This window comes from Bufo gargarizans, chromosome 3 (genome assembly GCF_014858855.1).
Source record: "Bufo gargarizans isolate SCDJY-AF-19 chromosome 3, ASM1485885v1, whole genome shotgun sequence".
NCBI lineage: Eukaryota > Metazoa > Chordata > Amphibia > Anura > Bufonidae > Bufo > Bufo gargarizans.
This window is the reverse complement of record NC_058082.1, coordinates 565,438,734-565,461,857: the sequence shown is the minus strand read 5'-3', so window position 1 is coordinate 565,461,857 and position 23,124 is coordinate 565,438,734. Positions and strand designations below refer to the sequence as shown.

The 23,124-nt window shown below is 42.4% G+C and overlaps 1 protein-coding gene across 1 annotated transcript in view; it reads right to left on the bottom strand.

Annotated features, from left to right (window-relative positions):
* Positions 1–23,124, bottom strand: part of LOC122932846 (interferon-induced GTP-binding protein Mx2-like) — a 134,508-nt gene that overhangs the window by 51,683 nt on the left and 59,701 nt on the right. The window contains exons 2-10 of the mRNA XM_044287484.1: positions 16,014–16,112; positions 15,843–15,929; positions 15,727–15,761; positions 15,439–15,544; positions 15,311–15,360; positions 8,334–8,523; positions 4,212–4,349; positions 620–774; positions 377–515 (exon numbers count right to left, since the gene is read on the bottom strand). Coding sequence (XP_044143419.1) covers positions 377–515; positions 620–774; positions 4,212–4,349; positions 8,334–8,523; positions 15,311–15,360; positions 15,439–15,544; positions 15,727–15,761; positions 15,843–15,929; positions 16,014–16,095 — 982 coding nt within the window. The 5' untranslated portion in view covers positions 16,096–16,112. The remainder of the gene's footprint in view (positions 1–376; positions 516–619; positions 775–4,211; positions 4,350–8,333; positions 8,524–15,310; positions 15,361–15,438; positions 15,545–15,726; positions 15,762–15,842; positions 15,930–16,013; positions 16,113–23,124) is intronic.

The window sequence follows — 23,124 nt, the reverse complement described above, 5'->3', positions numbered from 1 at the left end:
TAATGATGAGTCATGAATATTTATGAGCTCCTGACTCTCCCCACCTACCTGCTGCTGATTGACAGTCATTTTCCATATGAATCAGCAGCAGGTGGGCAGGGGAGTGGCTATAGCTCTGAATAAAAAAAAAACGCTGGACTCACTGACATCACACTGGACTCAAATCAGCTCATTAGCATGCGGCATGAGGCATCTTTGTGTGTATATTATGAGGTAACCATCTGTCACACCAGTAAGTGAATACATCTAAGGCACTTTTTAGTAGTTAATGATTGTATATAATTAGTTAGATTATAATCAAATATCCACATGACAGGTTCCCTATAAGGAATGCTGGATTGTTGGATATGGGGAGTAAATGGTGATCATTGTGTACCTATTGTCCTCTCTCCACTGGGATCCACCTCTCGTGACATTTCCAAAACTTCTGTAGTTACTATGTCCACATTACAAGGAACCACAGCCAGATTAATGGTCTCCTGCCTGGATATGTATTTTTTTATCATTTGCCTTATCTAGAAAGATGTGGAAAAAAATTATTAATATGGTACAATACAATATTGAAAAAAGTTATATTATTTGTGTGTATGATAGTGAGAAACCTGCCTAATTATCTCACCTGGTCTCCAATGTCTCTGGGTTGATTAGGCAGATTAATTCGAGTTATCCCGGGAAGATCAATAAGAGTCAAATCTGGAACATTTGGGGCAATGATTTCCAGTGTTATGAGCTCATCTTTGATTCCTTCTCCAGGACCGGCGATGCAGTCTTGTGCTAGAATGTAAATGGTACAAACTTTAAAGGGGTGTTCCAGGCTGTTAATATTCATGACCTATCCGCGGGATAGGTCATCAATATCAGATCGGCAGGGATCCGACACCCGGCTCCCCCGCCGATCAGCTGTATGAGGAGAAGGCATGCGCCATGCACGTGTGCCGTCTCCTGGCTCTCTTCCTGCTTGCCATAGATATAGCAGCAGTGATCAGGAAGAGAGACAGGAGGCAGCACATGCGCACTCTGTGTGCCTTCTCTTCATACAGCTGATCTGCGGGGGTGCCGGGTGTCGGACTCCCACGGATCTGATATTGATGACCTATCCTGAGCATAGGTCACCAATATTAACCCCTTCTCGACATGTGACGTAATAGCATTGGAGTCTATGAGAATAGCAATCTAATTATTGCTAGTTATAGTTCCCTATGGGAACTATTAAAAAGTGTAAAAAAAATAAAATTGTTTTTAAAAATAAAATAAAAAACTATAAAAATTAAAATCACCCCCCCTCCCCAAAAATTTGAACAAAAAAATTAAAATTTTTATTTTTTTAAAGCACACATCATGGGTATCGCTATGTGCAAAAACACCCATACATTCAAAATATAAAAGTATTTATCTCATATATGGAAAAAGGTGAAATGAAAAAAGTGTCAAAATGGACGATTCACAATTTTTTGGTCCCTTCTCCTCCCCAAAAAAATTTAACAAAAAGTGATCAAAAAGTTGTACACACTCCAGAATGGTATCAATGAAAAGTACCATTCACACAGCAAAACATGAACCCTCAACCAGCTCCGCACACACAACTACAAAAAAAGTTAAAGGGTCAGAAAATGACAATAACAAAAAAAGAGTTTTTAATTTTTTTTTCTTTTGTTTTCAATACTTTTGCGTTGATAAATACAACAGTATTAAGGGAGTGATTATAGGCTAACCAGAAAAAAAAAAAAATTTTTCAGTATACATATGTGGTATCGCTGGATTCGTACTGACCTGGAAAACGAAGAGCACAACTCAGTTTTACTGCATAGTGAACGCCGTAAAAATAAACACAAAAAACGTAAAACTATGGTAGAATTGTGTGCTTTTTTCCCATTTCCACACCACTACATCCTATGCAATATTAAATGGTGGCATTAGAAAGTGAATGTGTCCCACAAAAAATAATCCCTTATATGGGTTGTTTTTTTTTGTGTTAAGATTTACTTATAGTCTTCCTGGAAACCAAGAGTAGTTTCACCTGGCATGCAATGTATATATTTTGGTCTCCCCAATAATACAGAGCACCTCCAAAGAGTACCCCACAAGGTCAGTCAATCCACATACTAGGGGATCTCCATAATGAGAAAGAGTACCCCTTAGACAACGCATATACAGTCCTGATCAAAAGTTTAAGACCACTTGAAAAATGGCAAAAAAATCATATTTAGCATGGCTGGATCTTAACAAGGTTCCAAGTAGAGCTTCAACATGCAACAAGAAGAAATGGGAGTGAGACAAAACATTTTTCGAGCATTCAATTTAATGAAAACAACGAATAAACTGAAACAGGCTGTTTTTCAGCTGATCAAAAAAAACTAACCCCTCCACCCAAAAAAAACATAAATCCAACTTCCAAACATGAACTCAGTAATAAATAGCTCCGCCGTTATTGTTTATCACTTCTAAAATTTGTTTCGCATGCTTGATGCAAGCGTTTCCATGAGGTGAGTGGGAACATTTCTCCAAGTGGTGAAGACGGCCGCACGAAGGCCATCTACTGTCTGGAACTGTTGTCCATTTTTGTAAACTTCCCTTGCCATCCATCCCAAAGGTTCTCAATTGGATTTAGATCAGGGGAACACGCAGGATGGGCCAAAAGAGTGATGTTATTCTCCTGGAAGAAGTCCCTTGTCCTGCGGGCATTGTGTACTGTAGCGTTGTCCTGTTGAAAAACCCAGTCGTTTCCACTCAGACAAGGGCCCTCAGTCATGAGGAATGCTCTCTGCAACATCTGGACATAGCCAGCGGCCGTTTGACGCCCCTGCACTTCCTGAAGCTCCATTGTTCCACTGAAGGAAAAAGCACCCCAGACCATTATGGCGATCCCTCTATTGTGGCGCGTAGAAAACATCTCAGGTGGGATCTGCTTGTCATGCCAGTAACGTTGGAAACCATCAGGACCATCAAGGTAAAAAAATTTCTAATTAGAGAATAAAACTTTCTTCCACCTTTGAATGTTCCATGTTTGGTGCTCTCTTGCAAAGTCCAAACGAGCAGTTCTGTGGCGTTCAAGGAGATGAGGTCTTTGAAAAAGTATTTTGTTTTTGAAGCCCTACAGTCTCAGAAGCCGTCTGATGGTTATGGGGCTGCAGTCAGCACCAGTAAGGGCCTTAATTTGGGTCGAGGATCGCCCCGTGTCTTGACGGACAGCCAATTGGATCCTCCGTTTCAGTTCTGATGAAATTTTTTTGGGGTCTTCCACTTGACTTTTTTGTTCCATAACCCTCAGGATCCTTTAATAAATTCCAAATGACTGTCTTACTGCGTCCCACCTCAGGAGCGATGGCGCACTGTGAAAAACCCTGCTTATGCAGTTCAACAACCTGACCACGTTCAAAAAGGGAGAGTTTTTTAGCCTTTGCCATCACAACGTGTGACTACCTGACAGAAAATGACAATGGATCCACATCTTTGCAGAGATTTGGCCTTTTAAAGGCATGTGGTCCTAAAATTTTGATCAGCTGAAAAACAGCCTGTTTCAGTTTAATCGTTATTTTCAATTAATTGAACGCTCAAAAAATGCTTTGTCTCACTCTCATTTCTTCTTGTTGCATGTTGAAGCTCTACTTGGAACCTTGTGAAGATCCAACAATGTAAAATATGATTTTGTGCCATTTTTCAAGTGGTCTTAAACTTTTGATCAGGACTGTATATTTCCTCTCTCCTTATTTCTATTAAATTGTTTTAAAAATTTGGCGAAACTGAGACTAAACAAATTTTGAAAGGTTCGCTTATCTCTAAAATACGTTTTATACAATGCTCAAATAATACCACCACAAAGTGTCCACATATATTACCGCCTTATTTTGCTATATAATATCACCATATATTTCATATTAGTGCATGCCAGTGCTCACATAAGTAGTGCATACAGTGTGATATCATGTCTAAATAAATGTTTTTATACACTGCCCAGATAGCAACATACAGTGCCTGGAGAATTGTCTTCCAGTGCTCAGATAATGTCATATAATGCCCAAAAGAATAATCATCATACCGCCCAGATAAATAGTGCATACTGAATGTGAATATGCATTATCATACAGTGTTCAGAAATACTGCTTATATTGTGGTGCAATGCTAAGACAGCACATAGACAGATAAATGATTCATACAGCACACACATAAACAGTGCACAGATTAAAATTAGATATATTACAATTTTTCTTTACCTCTTCTCACTTCTTTCTCCACTTCGGATGGATTGCTTAGTGATATTGTTTTATTTTTATAGGATATTGTCCCACTCCATTCTGTAGACACTGGAGACTTTTTTAATTTGAGCTCAAGAGGGCAACGTGTAACGATACCTGATTAAAAAAAAAAAAAGTATAATCAAAAAGTATAACATATAAGACGAATTTGGAGGCTAAATACCTGGTCCGCACTGAGTCCTGTTCATATAATAACAGGATTGTCACAAAGTGTCAGCACTAATGTCTCTGCTGCTCTGGACTCTAAACTGAAAGACCTCACCTACCTTGATGAGTTCTGTGAAGTTCATCAGCTGTATGCCTCATTCACACGTCAGTGTTTCGGTCAGTGGTATAGTGGTATTCACTAGTGATTTTGAGCCAAAACCAGGTGCTGCTCTAAACACAGAACAGATGCAGATCTTTCCATTACACCTTATATCTGTAGAGGCTCCAATCCTGGTTTTGACTGACAATCAGGGATGAAAATCACTGACCAAAACACTGACATGGCAATTAAAAATCTTGAAAGTGGTGGGGAGTTGAAGCTCAAGGTACATTTGAAAGTTGCATAGACTGGTTATGCTTTACTTTTCCATATAAAGGTGTAGTAGTGTAAGGGTCAGCCCCTAGAATACTGTTTTTCACAGATATCTGCGATATTGTGCTAAATACACTGTAGATGCCACTGTGGCTCTGAGTAAGAGGAAGCTGAACTGTTTCTGAGATGCACAAGAGGTAGGAGACTAGGAGGAGCCAGAAGTTCCCGGGGTTGGAGTCCTGGCTGTAAGTGTGTGTGTGTGCCCTGGGAGTTGTGATGATGGCTGCCATGTTAGGAGCCAAGTAACTGATGGAGTCCTGAGAAGCTGGCTGTGTTGGAGACAGGACAAGATAGACTCTGAACTAAAGTGCTGCAGCTGTGACCCAGAGAAAGAGACTGCACAGTGTGTTACAGAGGAGTGGGACCGTGTGTCAGAGACCAGTACAAGCTGGATACTTCCTGCCAGAGCTGAAGAAGAACTGCATCTGCTGTAACCAGAGAGAGAAAGACAGACAAGCAAGCGACCGGACCTGGAGCCAGACTGCTTCTTATTGGATCAAGGTGAATCTGCAGAACTGTGAGTGGCACCGGTGCCAAGCTGTGATAGGTTATAGAGTCAGGGACTTAGTCAGTGTGCTGTAGAAGCGTTCCCTGAGTAGCAGGGCTAGATAGGAGTATATTAGCTGAGTGTAGCCTGGACTCTGATGTGTTTGCTGTGGAACGCATTTATTCTAGCTCTAGTTCAAGTATTCTGTGTAAACCTGTTTATGCTGTTAATCCGATTTTCCGGCAGTTACATCTTGTCCATTAATAAAGCCGGTTTATCTTCAGTCTCCTTGTCTACTGTATTGTACTTGAATCCTGCTTTGCGGTCTCTCCCTCCTCTGACCGCTACAGTAGCAGTGTTCCTCAACTCCAGTCCTCATGGCCCACCTGCCAATAATGATTTGAGAATATCCCACGGAATGAATACCTGTGGTAAGACCAGTGCCGTTGTCAGCACCCGGCACACCCGCTCACCACTGTGCCCGCTCACTCCTGCAGCTTTGTCCTGGTCTTCATTAAACTGCCTGTTCTGAATTCTAGGGCAGCTTATCCCAGCAATGCAGACAATTTTCACCATGTGCACTGCTGGGGTTGGCGGCCCCAGGACTCAGAACAGGGTAGATGGAGTTTCCTACCAGGCTAAAGGACCTTCCTGATGTAATCCACACATGTGACCATTGGGGGAGGAGCCATAGGAGCAGAGAGCTGTGGTGAGGCCTAGCTGTGTGTGTCTGTCCCTGTGTGTGTGTGTGTGTGTGTGTGTCTGAGGCATGACTCCATACTACAGTCTAGCCAGTGCCTAATCAGTTACAGTTTTGACCACCTTCTGGTAGATGTTAATAATTCCTTTTTTTTTTTTTTCATAATTCCTTTTTAAACCCCAGTCCATGTCCCCTCAGTACTGGGAATCAGTGGGAGTCATATTAGAAGGTAACAAAAGGTTGGAGCATATCTAAAGGTGGAATTCCCTTTTAATGTCCTCTAAAGGTGGCCACACACATTAGATCTCACCATCGCATAAGTGTGTGTCCATATGTGAGTGTGTGTGTCCGTGTGTATTTGACCATCCCAGTGTGTGTATCCTTGTGTGTGTGTCCCCATGTGTGTGTCTCTCCCTGTGTGTATGTGTGTCACCATCACCATGCCCACAGTGTTACTATGCCTGGACGCAGATGTGCGGGACAAGAAGAAGATGGAAGAAGAGGCAGCGCTGCCAGAATGGAGTCCGTGGGAGAGGCACAGGGAGGCACACTAAGGACGTAGGTAACACTACCACATTATCAGGACTAGTACTGTAGTTAGATAGCCATCATTGTGTTTTCTGTGTTGTTACATAGGACTGCAGGTGATCTCTACTATTTTATCTGTACTCAGAGAGTTATCACTGTGTAAGAGGGCCCACTGAGACTTTATCGCCCAAGAGCCCACATGAACCTGGAGCCGGCCCTGGGTAAGACCTATCACCTGCTCAATACTAAGGAAATCCTGAAAACATGACCGTCAGGTTGTCCCTGAGGACTGAAGATGAGGACTACTGCCATAGAGTACTGTGTAGCCATGGAGGCAGGGGATTTCTACATAAAGATGCGTCATAGGACATTGTTCAATGGAGAATGCTTGCCTTTTTTTCTGTTGGAATGATAGAATTCAACAAAATAAAAAAAACTTCATATACTTCTGTGTGAAATCGGAGGCATATGGCGGTGCAGTCAAAGAAGCATCACTAGAATAAACTAATATTTATTAAAATGTACTGTGTATTATTTTAGCTTGTTCCAGTGACCCTGCCTTTTAATTCAATGTCGGCAGGGCCTGTTGGAGTCTTAAATTTGTGTTCCTCAATGATGGTCTAGTTGGACATTTGTGGACATTTTCCCCTGTTTCCCCTATGCAAAGTCATCAACTCCTTCTTTAATTAAACTTTAAAGAATTAACTTGCATTGACCTATACTGCTTAATACTGTGTTGCTGCATTTTATATATATGTTGTCATAACCTGTTCATTTGCACAGTGGAAAGGGTTAATGAACACAGAGACTTGTGGGACTTTCTAGCAAATATTGAGAAGCTGGTCATTTTCCATAGCTACCATAGGGTTTACAGAAGAGCATGTTTTGGAGGGGAAAAGACAGACTTGTTTACCACCAAAACCAGACAGACTGACCTTTTGGATGTCTGGTTTAGCTCTATTATTATGTCTGAAAAACATTTTTTTTCTAAAAAAACTGCTGTATCATTACCATTGAGTATCATTGAAGCTCTAATGTGAGTCCATGAGAGACGGGAGTTGTAACATTATAACTGTTTGTGATGAGTTTCTCCACTCCACCTCTCCCACTGGAAGGTTTTAGTTTTGCCAGAAACTGTATATAAGGAGAGCAGTCAGATACCCCAGTGTTCTGCAGTTAGGGACCAGTGCTTGGAGGGGAAACTCTGCAAAACTATTGAGTGACCAGAAGAAGACACTGAGATGGGGATACTCTGCCACAGACCCAGGATCACAGCCTTTGGCGAGAGAGAGGGATAGCTAGCTCAGGCCTTACCTTAGCATCCAACCCTTATTTTGCCAAGGAGAAGACTAGAGAAGCCAGGCCTATGCCTCGCATGTATTTTTTTGCACCTGAATTCCTCCAGTAAAGAAGCACACTGGTTTACTGCAGACCCTGCCTCTATGACTGTAATCCCCATTAGGTGCACAACGCCGTACTATCCCTTCTGGAGAGCAAAAGCACGTGGCGATACCTGGATGGTGTCCAGGGGACCCAGCATAGTGTTGCTGGCCACACCTAACCTGGCCACTGCAGGAGAAATCTGCAGGTTGGAGAAGCGGACACAAGAACAAGTAGAATAATAATTGGATGCAGTGGCTATGTGTAGCACTTAAGCATTGGCACATAAGAAAATACAGGAGCTTTTAAAGATTTTGCTTTGGCATCCTGGAGCTTCAAGTTACACCTCTATTATGTCAAGGAGATGGACAGGCCCACGGACTATTCTATTGAGTAACTTATTACCTGTTCCTCTAGGAAGATTGACCCCAGACAAAGCCTCCAGGACAGAACTTTTCCCAGAACTCTGATCCCCAATGACAGCAATCGCTGGTAACTCCAGATCTTTCTCCACCCCAAGTGACCTCAGAGAGTCAATGAGGTCGATACATGGACGGATCTTCTCTTTGTATTGCTTGTCAAAGAGTTTAGGGTCCTGTGGTGTACAATGGAAAAGCACAGTGTAGATATAAGAAGACAGTTACATGTATGTGTATTATATTGAGATTATAAATGTGGAGCTCTGAGCAAATTTTTGGAAATTCGTTTTGGGTCTGATTCATAGAATAAAAAAAAATTAGGTAAGTGCACAAATTGATTTCACAGGAATCAAATACGCACCAATTGGCCAGAAAATTGGTATAAGACACTCTGAGGTCTCCCAGGATTTTTTTTAAATATCTTACATTATCTCTTTTTTGGTTTTATACATTTTTGCCTTTTTTCCCTTCTCTCTTTTAACCTCTTAAATGCAATGACAGCAATAACAAATGATGACATATATACAGTAGCTATGAGTAAACGCATGGTTGACGGTGTTAACATGCAGCATGTTTAAAAACACACTGCGCCATCGCAAGTGTTCTGCTTTTTCATATTAGAAAGCTTCCAAAACTTGTTCGTGATCAGGAATAGATGGTGTTTAAGCACACTCACATACCTCCAAACTTTTGAAAATTGCAAAGAGGGACAATGCCCACACTGGGCCCCCTTCACAGTAGTTATACCCACATTGCAGCCCTCACAGTAATTATTCCCACATTGTAGTGGATAGGTTTAAAAAAGTGAACCTTATGAAAAACGGCGCTGCTGCAGAAGACAGGACTCAAGTAGATAAAATAAAGTGGGTCTTTATTTATATCGGTCTACACGTTTCAGGGGCGGACTGCCCCCTTCATCAGGACAATATGTCATTACATTGTGGGTGTGATCATTATGACTTTTTATTCTGTTTGTTTGGGCGCGATAATTCCGGCCTCTGGGGGCGTGGGGGGGGGGTGTGGGTAGGGGGGGAGGCAGAGACATGAATGCACGTGTTGTTCTTGTTGATATGCCACCCACACGAGGTCTGCTGAGTGCCTACTATGGTGATGTGTTGGAGGACCTTGCTGATGTATTTCTTGTGGGTGGGGTCTTCGTGACGTAATCTGTGGGCGGAGTTGAGCGCTTGCAGTTGTGAAATCCACCGATCGCCTCTGATGTTTTTGGGGCGGTGTATTTTATTCATGTGGCACTGGTTCGGCCACTCAAATATATTCTTTTTTAGGCATGGCGTGTTTTATCTTGTTTATATGGTTGCTATGCCACCAATAGATGTCATAGATGGTCTGCTGGGTGCCTCCTTGATGTGGCGTTTGAGGACCTTCCTGACGTCTCGCTTGTGGGTGCGGTCTTCGTGACGTAATTCAGGGGCGGAGCTATGAACTTCTAGCTGTGAGTCATATGCTTCGGTTGCGATGTTTTGTGGGAGGTGTGTATGATTTGTGTTGCGCTCGTTCAGCCAATGCAGTGTGTTTTTTATATATATGCGGGCATGGCCGTGTAAACACAGGAATATATGAGAATGTAATGGCCTACAATAAGAATTTGTATATATATATATATATATAAAAGTGCGGGGCTTGTAAAATGCAGGGCATGTGGGAGTGAATAAATATAAAGGACAAAACAGATGTGTACGTATATATATGTGTGTATGTGTGAGGTAAGAAACCCACACATACAGGTTCATATAAATGAGGGTGGGCATTGGGTTAAAAATGGTTAAAAATGGAGAATGCCAAATACATTAATAGATAATAGTAATAGTGGACAGCCATCTGGAGGGGATATTACACTTAACAAATAAAAGTGGGAGTGGGAGACAGTGGCTGTGTCACCTCGTACGAGTCTGTGTATATGAAATAATATATTTATTTCTTTATTTATTTATAGGATAATATATTTATCTATTTATTTATATATATATAGCCACTGATAGGTCCACTCATAGGGTCCTGCGACTAAAAAGGGGTGGGTCTAGGTGACCTATTTTTGGTGGTCCAGAAGCACAAGTATTTTTTATTTTTTATATATAAAGGAGAGCGAAACTAGGGTTCACAGGAGAAATTTTTGGGATCTGAGAAGAACAAATTGTAGTGGTAAAAATATTTATTTATATAGTAGCCAATATTATTACGCACGTTGTGCATGTACAGGTCCTTCTAAAAAAATTAGCATATTGTGATAAAGTTCATTATTTTCTGTAATGTACTGATAAACATTAGACTTTCATATATTTTAGATTCATTACACACCAACTGAAGTAGTTCAAGCCTTTTATTGTTTTAATATTGATGATTTTGGCATACAGCTCATGAAAACCCAAATTTCCTATCTAAAAAAATTAGCATATTTGATCAGACCAATAAAAGAAAAGTGTTTTTAATACAAAAAAAGTCAACCTTCAAATAATTATGTTCAGTTATGCACTCAATACTTGGTCGGGAATCCTTTTGCAGAAATGACTGCTTCAATGCGGCGTGGCATGGAGGCAATCAGCCTGTGGCACTGCTGAGGTGTTATGGAGGCCCAGTATGCTTCGATAGCGGCCTTAAGCTCATCCAGAGTGTTGGGTCTTGCGTCTCTCAACTTTCTCTTCCCAATATCCCACAGATTCTCTGTGGGGTTCAGGTCAGGAGAGTTGGCAGGCCAATTGAGCCCAGTAATACCATGGTCAGTAAACCATTTACCAGTGGTTTTGGCGCTGTGAGCAGGTGCCAGGTCGTGCTGAAAAATGACATCTTCATCTCCATAAAGCTTCTCAGCAGATGGAAGCATGAAGTGCTCCAAAATCTCCTGATAGCTAGCTGCATTGACCCTGCCCTTGATAAAACACAGTGGACCAACACCAGCAGCTGACATGGCACCCCAGACCATCACTGACTGTGGGTACTTGACACTGGACTTCAGGCATTTTGGCATTTCCCTCTCCCCAGTCTTCCTCCAGACTCTGGCACCTTGATTTCCGAATGACATGCAACAGTCCAGTGCTGCTTCTCTGTAGCCCAGGTCAGGCGCTTCTGCCGCTGTTTCTGGGGAATGCGGCACCTGTAGCCCATTTCCTGCACACGCCTGTACACGGGGGCTCTGGATGTTTCTACTCCAGACTCAGTCCACTGCTTCCGCAGGTCCCCCAAGGTCTGGAATCGGTCCTTCTCCACAATCTTCCTCAGGGTCCGGTCACCTCTTCTCGTTGTGCAGCGTTTTCTGCCACACTTTCTCCTTCCCACAGACTTCCCACTGAGGGGCCTTGATACAGCACTCTGGGAACAGCCTATTCGTTCAGAAATTTCTTTCTGTGTCTCACCCTCTTGCTTGAGGGTGTCAATGATGGCCTTCTGGACAGCAGTCAGGTCGGCAGTCTTACCCATGATTGCGGTTTGGAGTAATGAACCAGGCTGGGAGTTTTTCAAAGCCTCAGGAATCTTTTGCAGGTGTTTAGAGTTAATAAGTTGATTCAGATGATTAGGTTAATAGCTCGTTTAGAGAACCTTTTCATGATATGCTAATTTTTTTAGATAGGAGATTTGGGTTTTCATGAGCTGTATGCCAAAATCATCAATATTAAAACATTAAAAGGCTTGAACTACTTCAGTTGTGTGTAATGAATCTAAAATATATGAAAGTCTAATGTTTATCAGTACATTACAGAAAATAATGAACTTTGTCACAATATGCAAATTTTTTTAGAAGGACCTGTATGCTCACGAGTATGTCTGTTATTACTGTGAGGTATGGGTGGGGTATTTGGTTTTACAGAATGGTTTCGCTGATCTCATTTAGTCCGAAGGGGGTTAGGGTATCCAGTTGGAATATCCAGAAGACCTCTCTTCTTTGGAGGCTGATAAACCTATTATAGGGATTTTCAGGTATATAATCAATAGGTGTGATTTTTATTGCATGTTTATCTTTTTCTGTTGTGGTCATACAGTGTCTAGAGATGCTATGTTTTATATTCTGTTTCCGTATATTGTATCTGTGTTGGTTTACTCTGCAGTGTAGTGGCTGTGTGGTACGGCCCACATATTGAAGGCCACATTGGCATTCAATCAGATAAATGACATAGCTGCTCTGGCATGTCAGATGGTGTTTGATTTTGAAGGTGGTACCGTTTTTTGTGGATGAGAAAGTTGTGTTTCTATGTGTAATAATATTGCAACAGAGGCATCGTCTTTTGCCACATTTATAACTGCCTTTTTTTTTCTGTATCGTGCCCTTTTTTTCTCCCATGTTTTGTTTTGGTTTGTTTGGGGCCACAGTGCTCTTGATTGTGGGGGCTCTTCTGTATGTGATTATTGGTTTGTTGGCTAGGTATATTTCGAGATAGGGATCTTGTTTTAGGATGTGCCAGTGTTTTGTTAGTATTGTGCGTATGGCATTGTTGGACGTATTGTTTTGTGTGATGAGGTTGAGATGTCTTTCTATTTGGGTCCCTTCATTTTCTGTTTTTTTGCTGCTGGTCAGACATTCTTTTTGGGTATTTTTGATGCTTCTTTTGTGTGCGTTTGTGACAAGTCTTTTTGGGTAACCTTTTTCTATAAAGCGTTTTTGTAAAATTTTTGCTTGTTTTTTGAAGTCTGAATCCTCTGTGCAGATGCGCCTTAACCATTTAGGCTACTTTCACACTTGCGTTCGGCTGTCCGCTCGTGAGCTCCGTTTGAAGGAGCTCACGAGCGGAGCAGAACGCCTCCGTCCAGCCCTGATGCAGTCTGAATGGATGCGGATCCGCTCAGACTGCATCAGTCTGGCGGCGTTCAGCCTCCGCTCCGCTCGCCTCCGCACGGCCAGGCGGACAGCTGAACGCTGCTTGCAGCGTTCGGGTGTCCGCCTGGCCGTGCGGAGGCGAGCGGATCCGTCCAGACTTACAATGTAAGTCAATGGGAACGGATCCGCTTGAAGATGACACCATATGGCTCAATCTTCAAGCGGATCCGTCCCCCATTGACTTTACATTGAAAGTCTGAACGGATCCGCTCAGGCTACTCTCGCACTCGAAATTTTTCTAAATTATTAATGCAGACGGATCCGTACTGAACGGAGCCTCCGTCTGCATTAATATGATCGGATCCGTTCAGAACGCATGTGTGAAAGTAGCCTTATATTGGCTGTATGGCACATTCTGTAGCCATTTTTTATGGTGGAAGCTTTTGTAGTGTATGTAGCTGTTTGTGTCAACTTGTTTGAAGAATGTTTTTGTAGTGAGGATGTTGTTTGTGATAGTGATAGAGATGTCTAGGAAATCAATGTGAGTTCTATCAAAAATTGGGGTGAGGGCAATCCCCCAGTCTGTTTTGTTTAGTCTTTCACAGAATTCTAATGCTGAGGGTTCGTTTCCGTCCCAGATGATGAAGACATCATCTATATAACTTCTATAGTATATGATTTATTTTTGTCCTCAATAATAATGTGGCGGTTATTGGAAGCCGTGGAAAACTTTGACCTATTACTACTACTACTAGAAGATGGCTGGGGATGTTACTACTGCTTCTAACCACATTCTGACTTTTGGATGACAAAATTTTATTATGAGGCATATAAATGAAAAATGATGGGTTTGGGACACAGATTATTTAACGGTAGTAGAAAAATTGCTAGTGTTTTTTTTTTAGTAATATAAAGATAGAGGTGCAATTAGATATCCTCTCCCCCTTCTACAAACACATTGTATACCAGCATTGACAGTTTAGCATGGTAATGCATTTTTTGCAGTAAAATGTCTTTGAACTACACAATCTGATGCAGTAATGCATTCACTAACACATGTACAACAATGCAATGTTTGTGGTAAAATGTCTTTGGACTATGCCTGCACTTACATGGGTATAAGAATGTCATTTTTGAAGTAAAATGCCTTTGAACTGCAAAGTCTGATGCAGTAATGCATTTGCTTACACAGGTATAAGAATACAATTTTTTTTAGTGAAATGTCTTTGAACTACAGTCTAATGCAGTAACACAACAAATTTTTGGCAGTAAAAATAAAATGTGTTCAATAACAAGGGTATAAAAATGGTGTTATTGCAGTATTGTCTTGATTGTAATTACCCTTTATGTTGCAGCAATATGCAATGTGTCTAATATCATAGGTATAAAAATTGTGTTATTTCAGTATTGCTTTTAATGTAACTACCCATTAGCTTGCAATAATATGTAATATATACAGTACAATAAAACGGTGTAATACACTGATTTGCCCAATTTAAAAACATTACTCAGCCTTTGGAGCTGAATCTATTGCTGGCAATAAGCCTATGAACTGTGAAAATTCAGGTTTCCAAAATAAAAAAAGCTGTCTGTCCATATACATAAAAATCTAATAACAAATCTGCCCAATTTTCTCCCAATTCTGGCCCTAGAGTGTCTTTAGTACAGCTAGTTTACTCGTTTGTGTCTGCAATTGCTTTTTATCAAACATTGCCACAACACATCATTTCAGGTCACAAGCAGAATGTGTTTTATGATATTCTCAGCAAAGGACCTTCCTGAAGCATGTCCCCGATTGGCTGATCTAGGCTGACTATCCGACTCTGAGCCAATCAGGGACAGCCATCCCCCCACTTCCTCCCAGTGTCATGTGATCCTCCAACTTCTTCCTCTTTAATGGTTTTCCCTGCCAATATACTCACTAAAAGGGCACTGGGTGCAGTTTGTACACTGGGCATCCAAAACAAATAACCAAAAACTTTCAATTTGTTTGGCAAACAAATTTTTTTGAAATTTGTAATGAACTAGTTATGGTTAGTTTAGAATTGATTTGTTCATCTCTACATAACCCACAGTTCTTATGTTTTAATTAATATACTTGAGTCAGTGGATGGAGTATGTTCATTCTGGTAGGGAGGTAAGGGTGATCATTTGTTTTCTCATGCCACTATACTGATATATAGGGATATATGACATACCGAATTGTCTTCACTTAGAGAGGAGAGGGACAGTGACGATTTTGCCAGCCCTGAAAATATATACAAAAGGTAAGTTGAAGATACAGACACCACCAATATAAGTGAACATAGTAACCAACAGAGCCTACCTTGATCATATACAGGCCTATGATTTGGAGTTGTGTTCATAGATGGTCCAGGAGGAGTGATTTTTGGAGATGGAAGCTGTCCAAACTGATTGAGATTCGAATATACCTGGGGTAGAGATTATGTATGGAAAATTTTTAAAAGTCTTTACACCTTCTGATGTGAGTACTAGTACCACATTTGTATTCCTGCACCTCCTAGGAATTACCCTAGAGTAGTCATGGAGGTGGTGTCAAGTTGTAAAGTGTATAAAGATGAACTCTGAGAGCAGCAAAAAATATGGTACTTACCCCATCTCTTTGGTCTTGTGGGAGTGCAGATGAGCCTGGAAATCCACATACAGAAATATTAACAATTCAAAAACTGAAAATATTAACCCGAAAAGTTTTCAATCTGTGAAATATACCTGGAGGAAATACAGGTGGCGGATTCTGGTTTGGAGTTCTATTCGGCAATACTGCATCTCTTAGCTCCTGTGGGAGTATAGGTGAGCCTAAAAATCCATACAGAAAATATCAACAATACAAAAATTTCAATTTTAACACGAAAATTTTTTAATCTGTGAAAGATACCATACCTTGAGCAAATACAGGTAGTGCATTTAGGTTTGGAGTTCTCCTCAGCGATGCTTTTGGCATTGGAAATCTTTGATTTTGCATGTTGCAAAAGATTTTTCCTGTTTCATAGGTAATAAAAAATGTAAACAAAAAGAACTACAAAAAAGCACAAAATTAGTATAAGCCAACAGTGGTAGACCTAGTTTGCTGATTCCTTGTGATATGTGTACTAGATTTGTGTATGGGCAATCTATGAGAGAGGAGAGACTCTTTCTTTCATTTTAGGTTAGATTCGAACGAATCTGTTGGCAGACTCCATTCGGATGCGAATAAATTTGACCAGAATTAAAAGTGCTCAGATTGCTCTGAAAAGTCTGAGTTGTCCTAAGACTATATCAAACCCCTTTGAAGCACTTTAATGTTAAGACAGCATTAGTAATGTCAAAGAAACAGCAACAAATATTTCTGTGGCTAAACAGATGGTAGCCGGGTGTAAACAGCCTGTTTAACCCATTCCTGACTGCCATACTGTCACAACCAGACAGCTGAGAAGCTCTGACAGAAGCCTTTCAGAACCTCCTCCTTGAGTTTTCTTTGTTGTGCTGTTCAGTTCCTCATCTCGTTGGCGTCTCTCAGCTGTCATGTAGTTGGACTGATTGCTTCCCTTTAAATTCCTCCCCATAATGCATTACTGGGCGGCTTATACTTCTTCCTGGAGTGTGTGTGCATGCTGATCCTATTTCCTAGTCTGCTACTAAGTTAAGTGCTGTACATTTATCTGTTATTTTCTGTTTGCTGGATCCCAGGTGACCCTGACTCCCTCCGTGTCTGGTGTAGGGAGCCGGTGGTCGTGTCCCCTCACTATTGTAGGGTGTTCAGATGTTATATAGTCGAGGTACGTGGATATGCAACCATCCACCTCTGGGATTTTTGCATAGGCTGAGCAGCCAGGGAAAGTGCCAGGTTTTGTGCAGGGGTCTCCCTCTTGGTTCCTTAGCTTTGGATCCAGTGAGTCATATATGCATGTTGCATTGTCTTGTTTCCTGTACACCGTCCGTGACATTATAAGCCGCCAAAACCGTCTCAAGCATGGATCCGGTTTCACTTTTGGCTGAACGCTTCCAGGGTCTTTTATTGGAGGTAGCTGATCTCCGTAAGACTTTTTCTCAGCTTCAAGTGACCGGTTCAGCTTGCGTTCATGGAGTTTGTTCGGAGCCTAAGATTTCGCTCCCGGATACCTTCTCCGGGGGTAGTGAGAATTTTGTGTGTTTTAGAAAGGCTTGCAAACTCCATTTTCGCCTTCTTCCCCATTCTTCTGGTGATGAGGAACGGAGGGTGGGGATCATTATATCGCTGCTCAGGGGTAACGCTCAGTCCTGGGCCTTTTCGCTGCCGGTGGGGGCACGGCCTCTCCGTTCAGTGGATGAATTCTTTTTAGCCCTGGGTCAGATATATGATGATCCGGATCGTATTGCTCTGGCTGAGTCTAGACTACGTCTATTATGCCAGGGTAAACAATCCGCAGAGATATACTGCTCAGAATTTCGGAGATGGGCAGCTGATACTGGTTGGAATGATGCTGCACTCCGAAGTCAATTTTGCCATGGACTTTCAGAGAGATTGAAAGATGCATTTGCCTTTCATGAGAGGCCTATTTCCTTGGACTCTGCTATGTCTCAGGCCGTTCGTATTGACAGGCGTCTTAGAGAGAGAGGAGAGATATCTCCTTCCTGTCATACTCAGTCCCAGGACAGTGCAGCGGTCTCATTCTGTGCGCAGGGGTCTCGGTCGCTGTCAGCCCCTTCTGAGCAGGAGCCCATGCAGCTGGGGTTGATTGCTTCTGACAATAGAAGATTCAGCTCGCATGGGAGGGTTTGTTTTTGTTGTGGAGGTATAAATCATTTGGCAAATGTTTGTCCCTCTAGGAGATTCAGGCAGTTTTCTGGGAGTAATAAAGAAACAAACAGGAAAAAATATTTTAAAAATGTTCCGTCTGTTACTATTGGCAGGGTTGAGGCGGAAATTGAAGGTTTTCCGTTTGCTTGTAGTTCCCGTTTTGTCCTGCCTGTTAGGGTGGCGCTAGAGAGCAAGAGCATTTTTTGGGAGATTTTTGTGGATAGTGGAGCAGCTGTCAATCTCATTGATAATCAATTTGCAATAACTCATGGTTTCCAGGTGCGCACTTTGGGAAAGGATATTCCTGTTTTTGCTATTGATTCCACTCCACTTTCTCAGAAATCATTAAAGGGCATAGTTCACAATATCCATTTAATTGTGAGTGATGCTCATGTTTAGAATGTGTCATGTTTCGTCCTTAGCGGTTTGCCTACTCCTCTAGTGTTGGGGCTACCCTGGCTCACTAAACATAACCCCACCATTGATTGGCAAGCGAGGCAAAGAAATGGTTGGAGTGATTTTTGCAGAGAGAATTGCCTCACGACATCTGTTTCTGAGGTTGCTACTAAGACTGTACCATCTTTTCTCTCTGAATTTTCGGATGTCTTCTCTGAGAGTGGAGTTCAGGATTTGCCCCCGCACAGGGAGTACGATTGCCCTATTAATCTCATCCCAGGCGCCAAGCTGCCTAAATCTCGTTTATACAATCTTTCTCAACCTGAGAGGATCGCTATGCGTGCTTATATCTCTGAGAGTCTGAGAAAAGGACACATACGACCCTCGAAGTCACCTGTTGCTGCTGGTTTTTTCTTTGTTAAGAAAAAAGATGGTTCTTTAAGACCTTGTCTGGATTTCAGGGAGCTGAACAGTATCACTATTCGTGACCCTTATCCGCTTCCTCTGATCCCGGACCTATTTAACCAGGTTGTTGGGGCTAAAGTCTTTTCCAAATTAGATCTAAGAGGGGCATACAACCTGGTCAGGGTCAGAGAAGGAGATGAATGGAAGACGGCCTTCAACACCCCTGAGGGCCATTTTGAGAATTTGGTTATGCCTTTTGGTTTGATGAATGCACCAGCCGTTTTTCAGCATTTCGTGAACAGCATTTTTTATCATTTGATGGGAAAATTTGAATTAGTGTATTTGGATGACATTTTGATTTTTTCTCCTGATTTCAAAACTCATAAGGAACATTTACGTCAGGTCTTGCTCATCCTGCGGGAGAATAAATTATATGTGAAACTGGAAAAATGTGTGTTTGCGGTTCCAGAAATTCAATTTCTGGGGTTTCTTCTCTCCGCTTCTGGTTTTCACATGGACCCCGAGAAGGTCCGCGCTGTGCTTGAGTGGGAGCTTCCTGAGAACCAGAAGGCGCTGATGCGTTTTTTGGGCTTTACCAATTATTACAGGAAGTTTATTTTGAATTATTCCTCTATTGTTAAACCACTCACTGATATGACCAGAAAGGGGGTAGATTTTTCTTCTTGGTCAGTATAGGCGCGTAAGGCTTTTTCTAATATCAAGGAGAGTTTTGCTTCCGCTCCCATCTTGGTGCAACCTGATATTTCTTTACCCTTCATAGTTGAGGTTGATGCTTCTGAGGTGGGTGTGGGGGTGGTCTTGTCTCAGGGTTCCTCTCCTGCCAAATTGGCGACCGTGTGCCTTTTTCTCGAAAAAATTCTCCTCCGCAGAGAGAAATTACGATGTGGGAGATAGGGAATTGTTAGCCATCAAGTTAGCTTTTGAGGAATGGCGCCATTGGCTAGAGGGAGCCAGACACCCTATTACCGTATTTACTGACCATAAAAATCTGGCCTACTTGGAGTCAGCCAAGCGTCTGAACCCGAGACAGGCTAGATGGTCTTTGTTCTTTTCTAGGTTTAATTTTGTTGTCACGTTCCGCCCTGGAGTTAAGAATGTGAAGGCAGATGCCCTGTCACGTTGTTTTCTGGGAGGCGGGAATTTTGAAGACCCGGGTCCCATTTTGGCTGAAGGTGTGGTGGTCTCTGCTCTTTTTTCTGAATTGGAGGCAGAGGTGCAGGCAGCCCAGTCAGAGGCTCCTGATCTTTGTCCTCCTGGGAGGTTGTTTGTGCCTCTCGCTTTAAGACACAAGATTTTTAAGGAACACCACGATACGGTCCTTGCTGGGCACCCGGGGGCAAGAGCCACAGTGGATCTCATCGCTCGGAGATTCTGGTGGCCTGCGCTTCGTAAGTCGGTTGAGGGTTTTGTGGCAGCCTGCGAGACTTGCGCTCAGTGCCAAAGTCCCTCATTCACGGCCATCAGGTCCTCTCCTTCCCTTACCCATTCCTTCCCGTCCTTGGACACATCTGTCCATGGACTTCATAACGGACCTGCCTCGTTCCTCGGGGAAGACTGTGATTCTGGTGGTGGTGGACCGTTTTAGCAAAATGGTGCATTTCATCCCTTTTCCTGGTTTGCCCAATGCTAAGACTCTGGCGCAGGCATTTATTGACCACATTGTCAAATTGCACGGTATTCCTTCAGACATAGTCTCTGATAGGGGCACGCAGTTTGTTTCCAGATTCTGGAAGGCTTTCTGTTCTCGCTTGGGGGTTCGGTTGTCATTCTCTTCTGCTTTCCACCCGCAGTCGAATGGCCAGACAGAGCGCATCAATCAGAATCTGGAGACATATCTGCGCTGTTTTGTGGCGGAGAATCAAGAGGATTGGTGTTCTTTTTTGTCCCTTGCTGAGTTTGCTTTAAATAACCGTCGTCAGGAGTCCTCTGATAAGTCACCATTTTTTGGTGCATATGGGTTTCATCCGCAGTTTGGGACTTTCTCGGGAGAGGGGTCTTCTGGTTTACCTGATGAGGACAGATTCTCCTTGTCTTTGTCATTTATTTGGCAAAAGATTCAGGATAATCTAAAGAGCATGAGTGAGAGATATAAGCGTGTGGCAGATAAGAGACGTGTGCTTGGTCCGGACCTGAATGTTGGTGATCTGGTGTGGTTGTCTACCAAGAATATCAAATTGAAGGTTCCCTCCTGGAAGTTGGGTCCTAGGTTTATTGGGCCTTACAAAATCCTGTCTGTCATCAATCCTGTTGCCTACCGTCTTGAGCTTCCTCAGACTTGGAAGATCCATAATGTTTTTCATAAGTCCTTATTGAAACCTTATGTTCAACCCATTGTACCCTCGCCTTTGCCTCCTCCTCCGATTATGGTTGATGGGAATCTTGAATTTCAGGTCTCTAGGATTGTGGATTCTAGTCTTGTCCGCGGTTCTCTTCAGTACCTTGTTCATTGGGAGGGTTATGGTCCTGAGGAGAGGATGTGGGTCCCAGTGACAGACATTAAGGCCTCTCGTCTCATCAGGGCTTTCCATAGGTCCCATCCTGAGAAGGTGGGCTCTGAGTGTCCGGAGTCCACTCATAGAGGGAGGGGTACTGTCACAACCAGACAGCTGAGAAGCTCTGACAGAAGCCTTTCAGAACCTCCTCCTTGAGTTTTCTTTGTTGTGCTGTTCAGTTCCTCATCTCGTTAGCCTCTCTCAGCTGTCATGTAGTTTGACTGATTGCTTCCCTTTAAATTCCTCCCCATAATGCATTACTGGGCGGCTTATACTTCTTCCTGGAGTGTGTGTGCATGCTGATCCTATTTCCCAGTCTGCTACTAAGTTAAGTGCTGTACATTTATCTGTTATTTTCTGTTTGCTGGATCCCAGGTGACCCTGACTCCCTCCGTGTCTGGTGTAGGGAGCCGGTGGTCGTGTCCCCTTACTATTGTAGGGTGTTCAGGTGTTATATAGTCGAGGTACGTGGATATGCAACCATTCACCTCTGGGATTTTTGCATAGGCTGAGCAGCCAGGGAAAGTGCCAGGTTTTGTGCAGGGGTCTCCCTCTTGGTTCCTTAGCTTTGGATCCAGTGAGTCATATATGCATGTTGCATTGTCTTGTTTCCTGTACACCGTCCGTGACACATACGGATATTTACATCGGCGGACAGGACTTTAAAGATGGTGCCTACACCTGAGCGGAGTGTGCGCCAAAGACGTGGGGCGACTGCTGTTTCATACAGCAGGCACCCGCAGCTAATGTCCATGACCAGCAGTAATGCCGATCATGGACATTTAACACTTCAGATGCTGTGGTCAATCATGACCACTGGCATCTGAATGCTGAAAACCCGGAAGCGCGCCCTTCTAGTTGTGCTCTGGCTCCCCCAGGCAGAGATCAGGGGATTTGGAGTGTGTTAGCAGCAGCCCCTGTTCTCCAGACAGGAGGCTGCTGCTTAGTAATTTATATAGAGCGTCTGCCTATAGCAGGGATCCTTAGAAATACAGTAATATCCTTATAGACTTAAATGCTAATGCATTGGAGTCTAGGAGAAAAGCAATCCAATGATTGCTTGTTATAGTTTCCTATGGGAACTATTTAAAAAAATATATGTTTTTATAAATAAAACAATTTTTAAAACATAAAATCTCAAATCACCCCCCTTTTCCCAAGATAATGCCGATAATATTAAAATATAAAAAATATAACCCCATACGGAAAACGGCGAAACATAACACTGCACTTTCAGATTTGTTATCCTTTTTCAAATTAAAAAGTCCAAAAAAGTCCCTTCTTGGGGAATAGCAACAAGTTTGGTGGCCTGTACTTGAGAGCTTGACGCAACTGCTCCAATGAAGAATCCTTTCTTGCAAAGAGTAGTGAACTGCGCTCTAGGTTCAAGGCAAGGGGTTATTCCACTCTCCCCTTAAAAAGGGCCTAAGGACAAAAAAGCTAAACTTGAAGAATTGCTGCAAACAAATCCTAGGGAAAAGAACAAGAGCGTAGAGGTTCAAATCCCAAAGATCATCTTGTCCATAGCTTCCTACAGGAAAATTCCATTGCTCATGAACCAAACAAGAACAAGGTCAGAGGATACTCACCATGTTGCTCACTCTGCAAGTATATCTCAAGAATTCTGAACATTATCAATCCAAGTAATGAGGAAAAAATATGAAATTAAACAACTAATAACCTGCAGAACCCAAGGAGTTGTACATGTAGCCTCATACCCTTACCCTAAGCTTTACATTGTCAGAACAACGAAAGAACTAAGACGCCGGATCTTCAGACACCTAAATGCTATAGAAAACAATAAAGACACCTTGGCGTCTCCACATGTTAAATATATTCATGGTAACAATCCAAATATTCTACGGTTCTGGGGTATAGGGAAAATACAGAAAGGGCCCGCGGGGGGATGTGGATAAAAAAC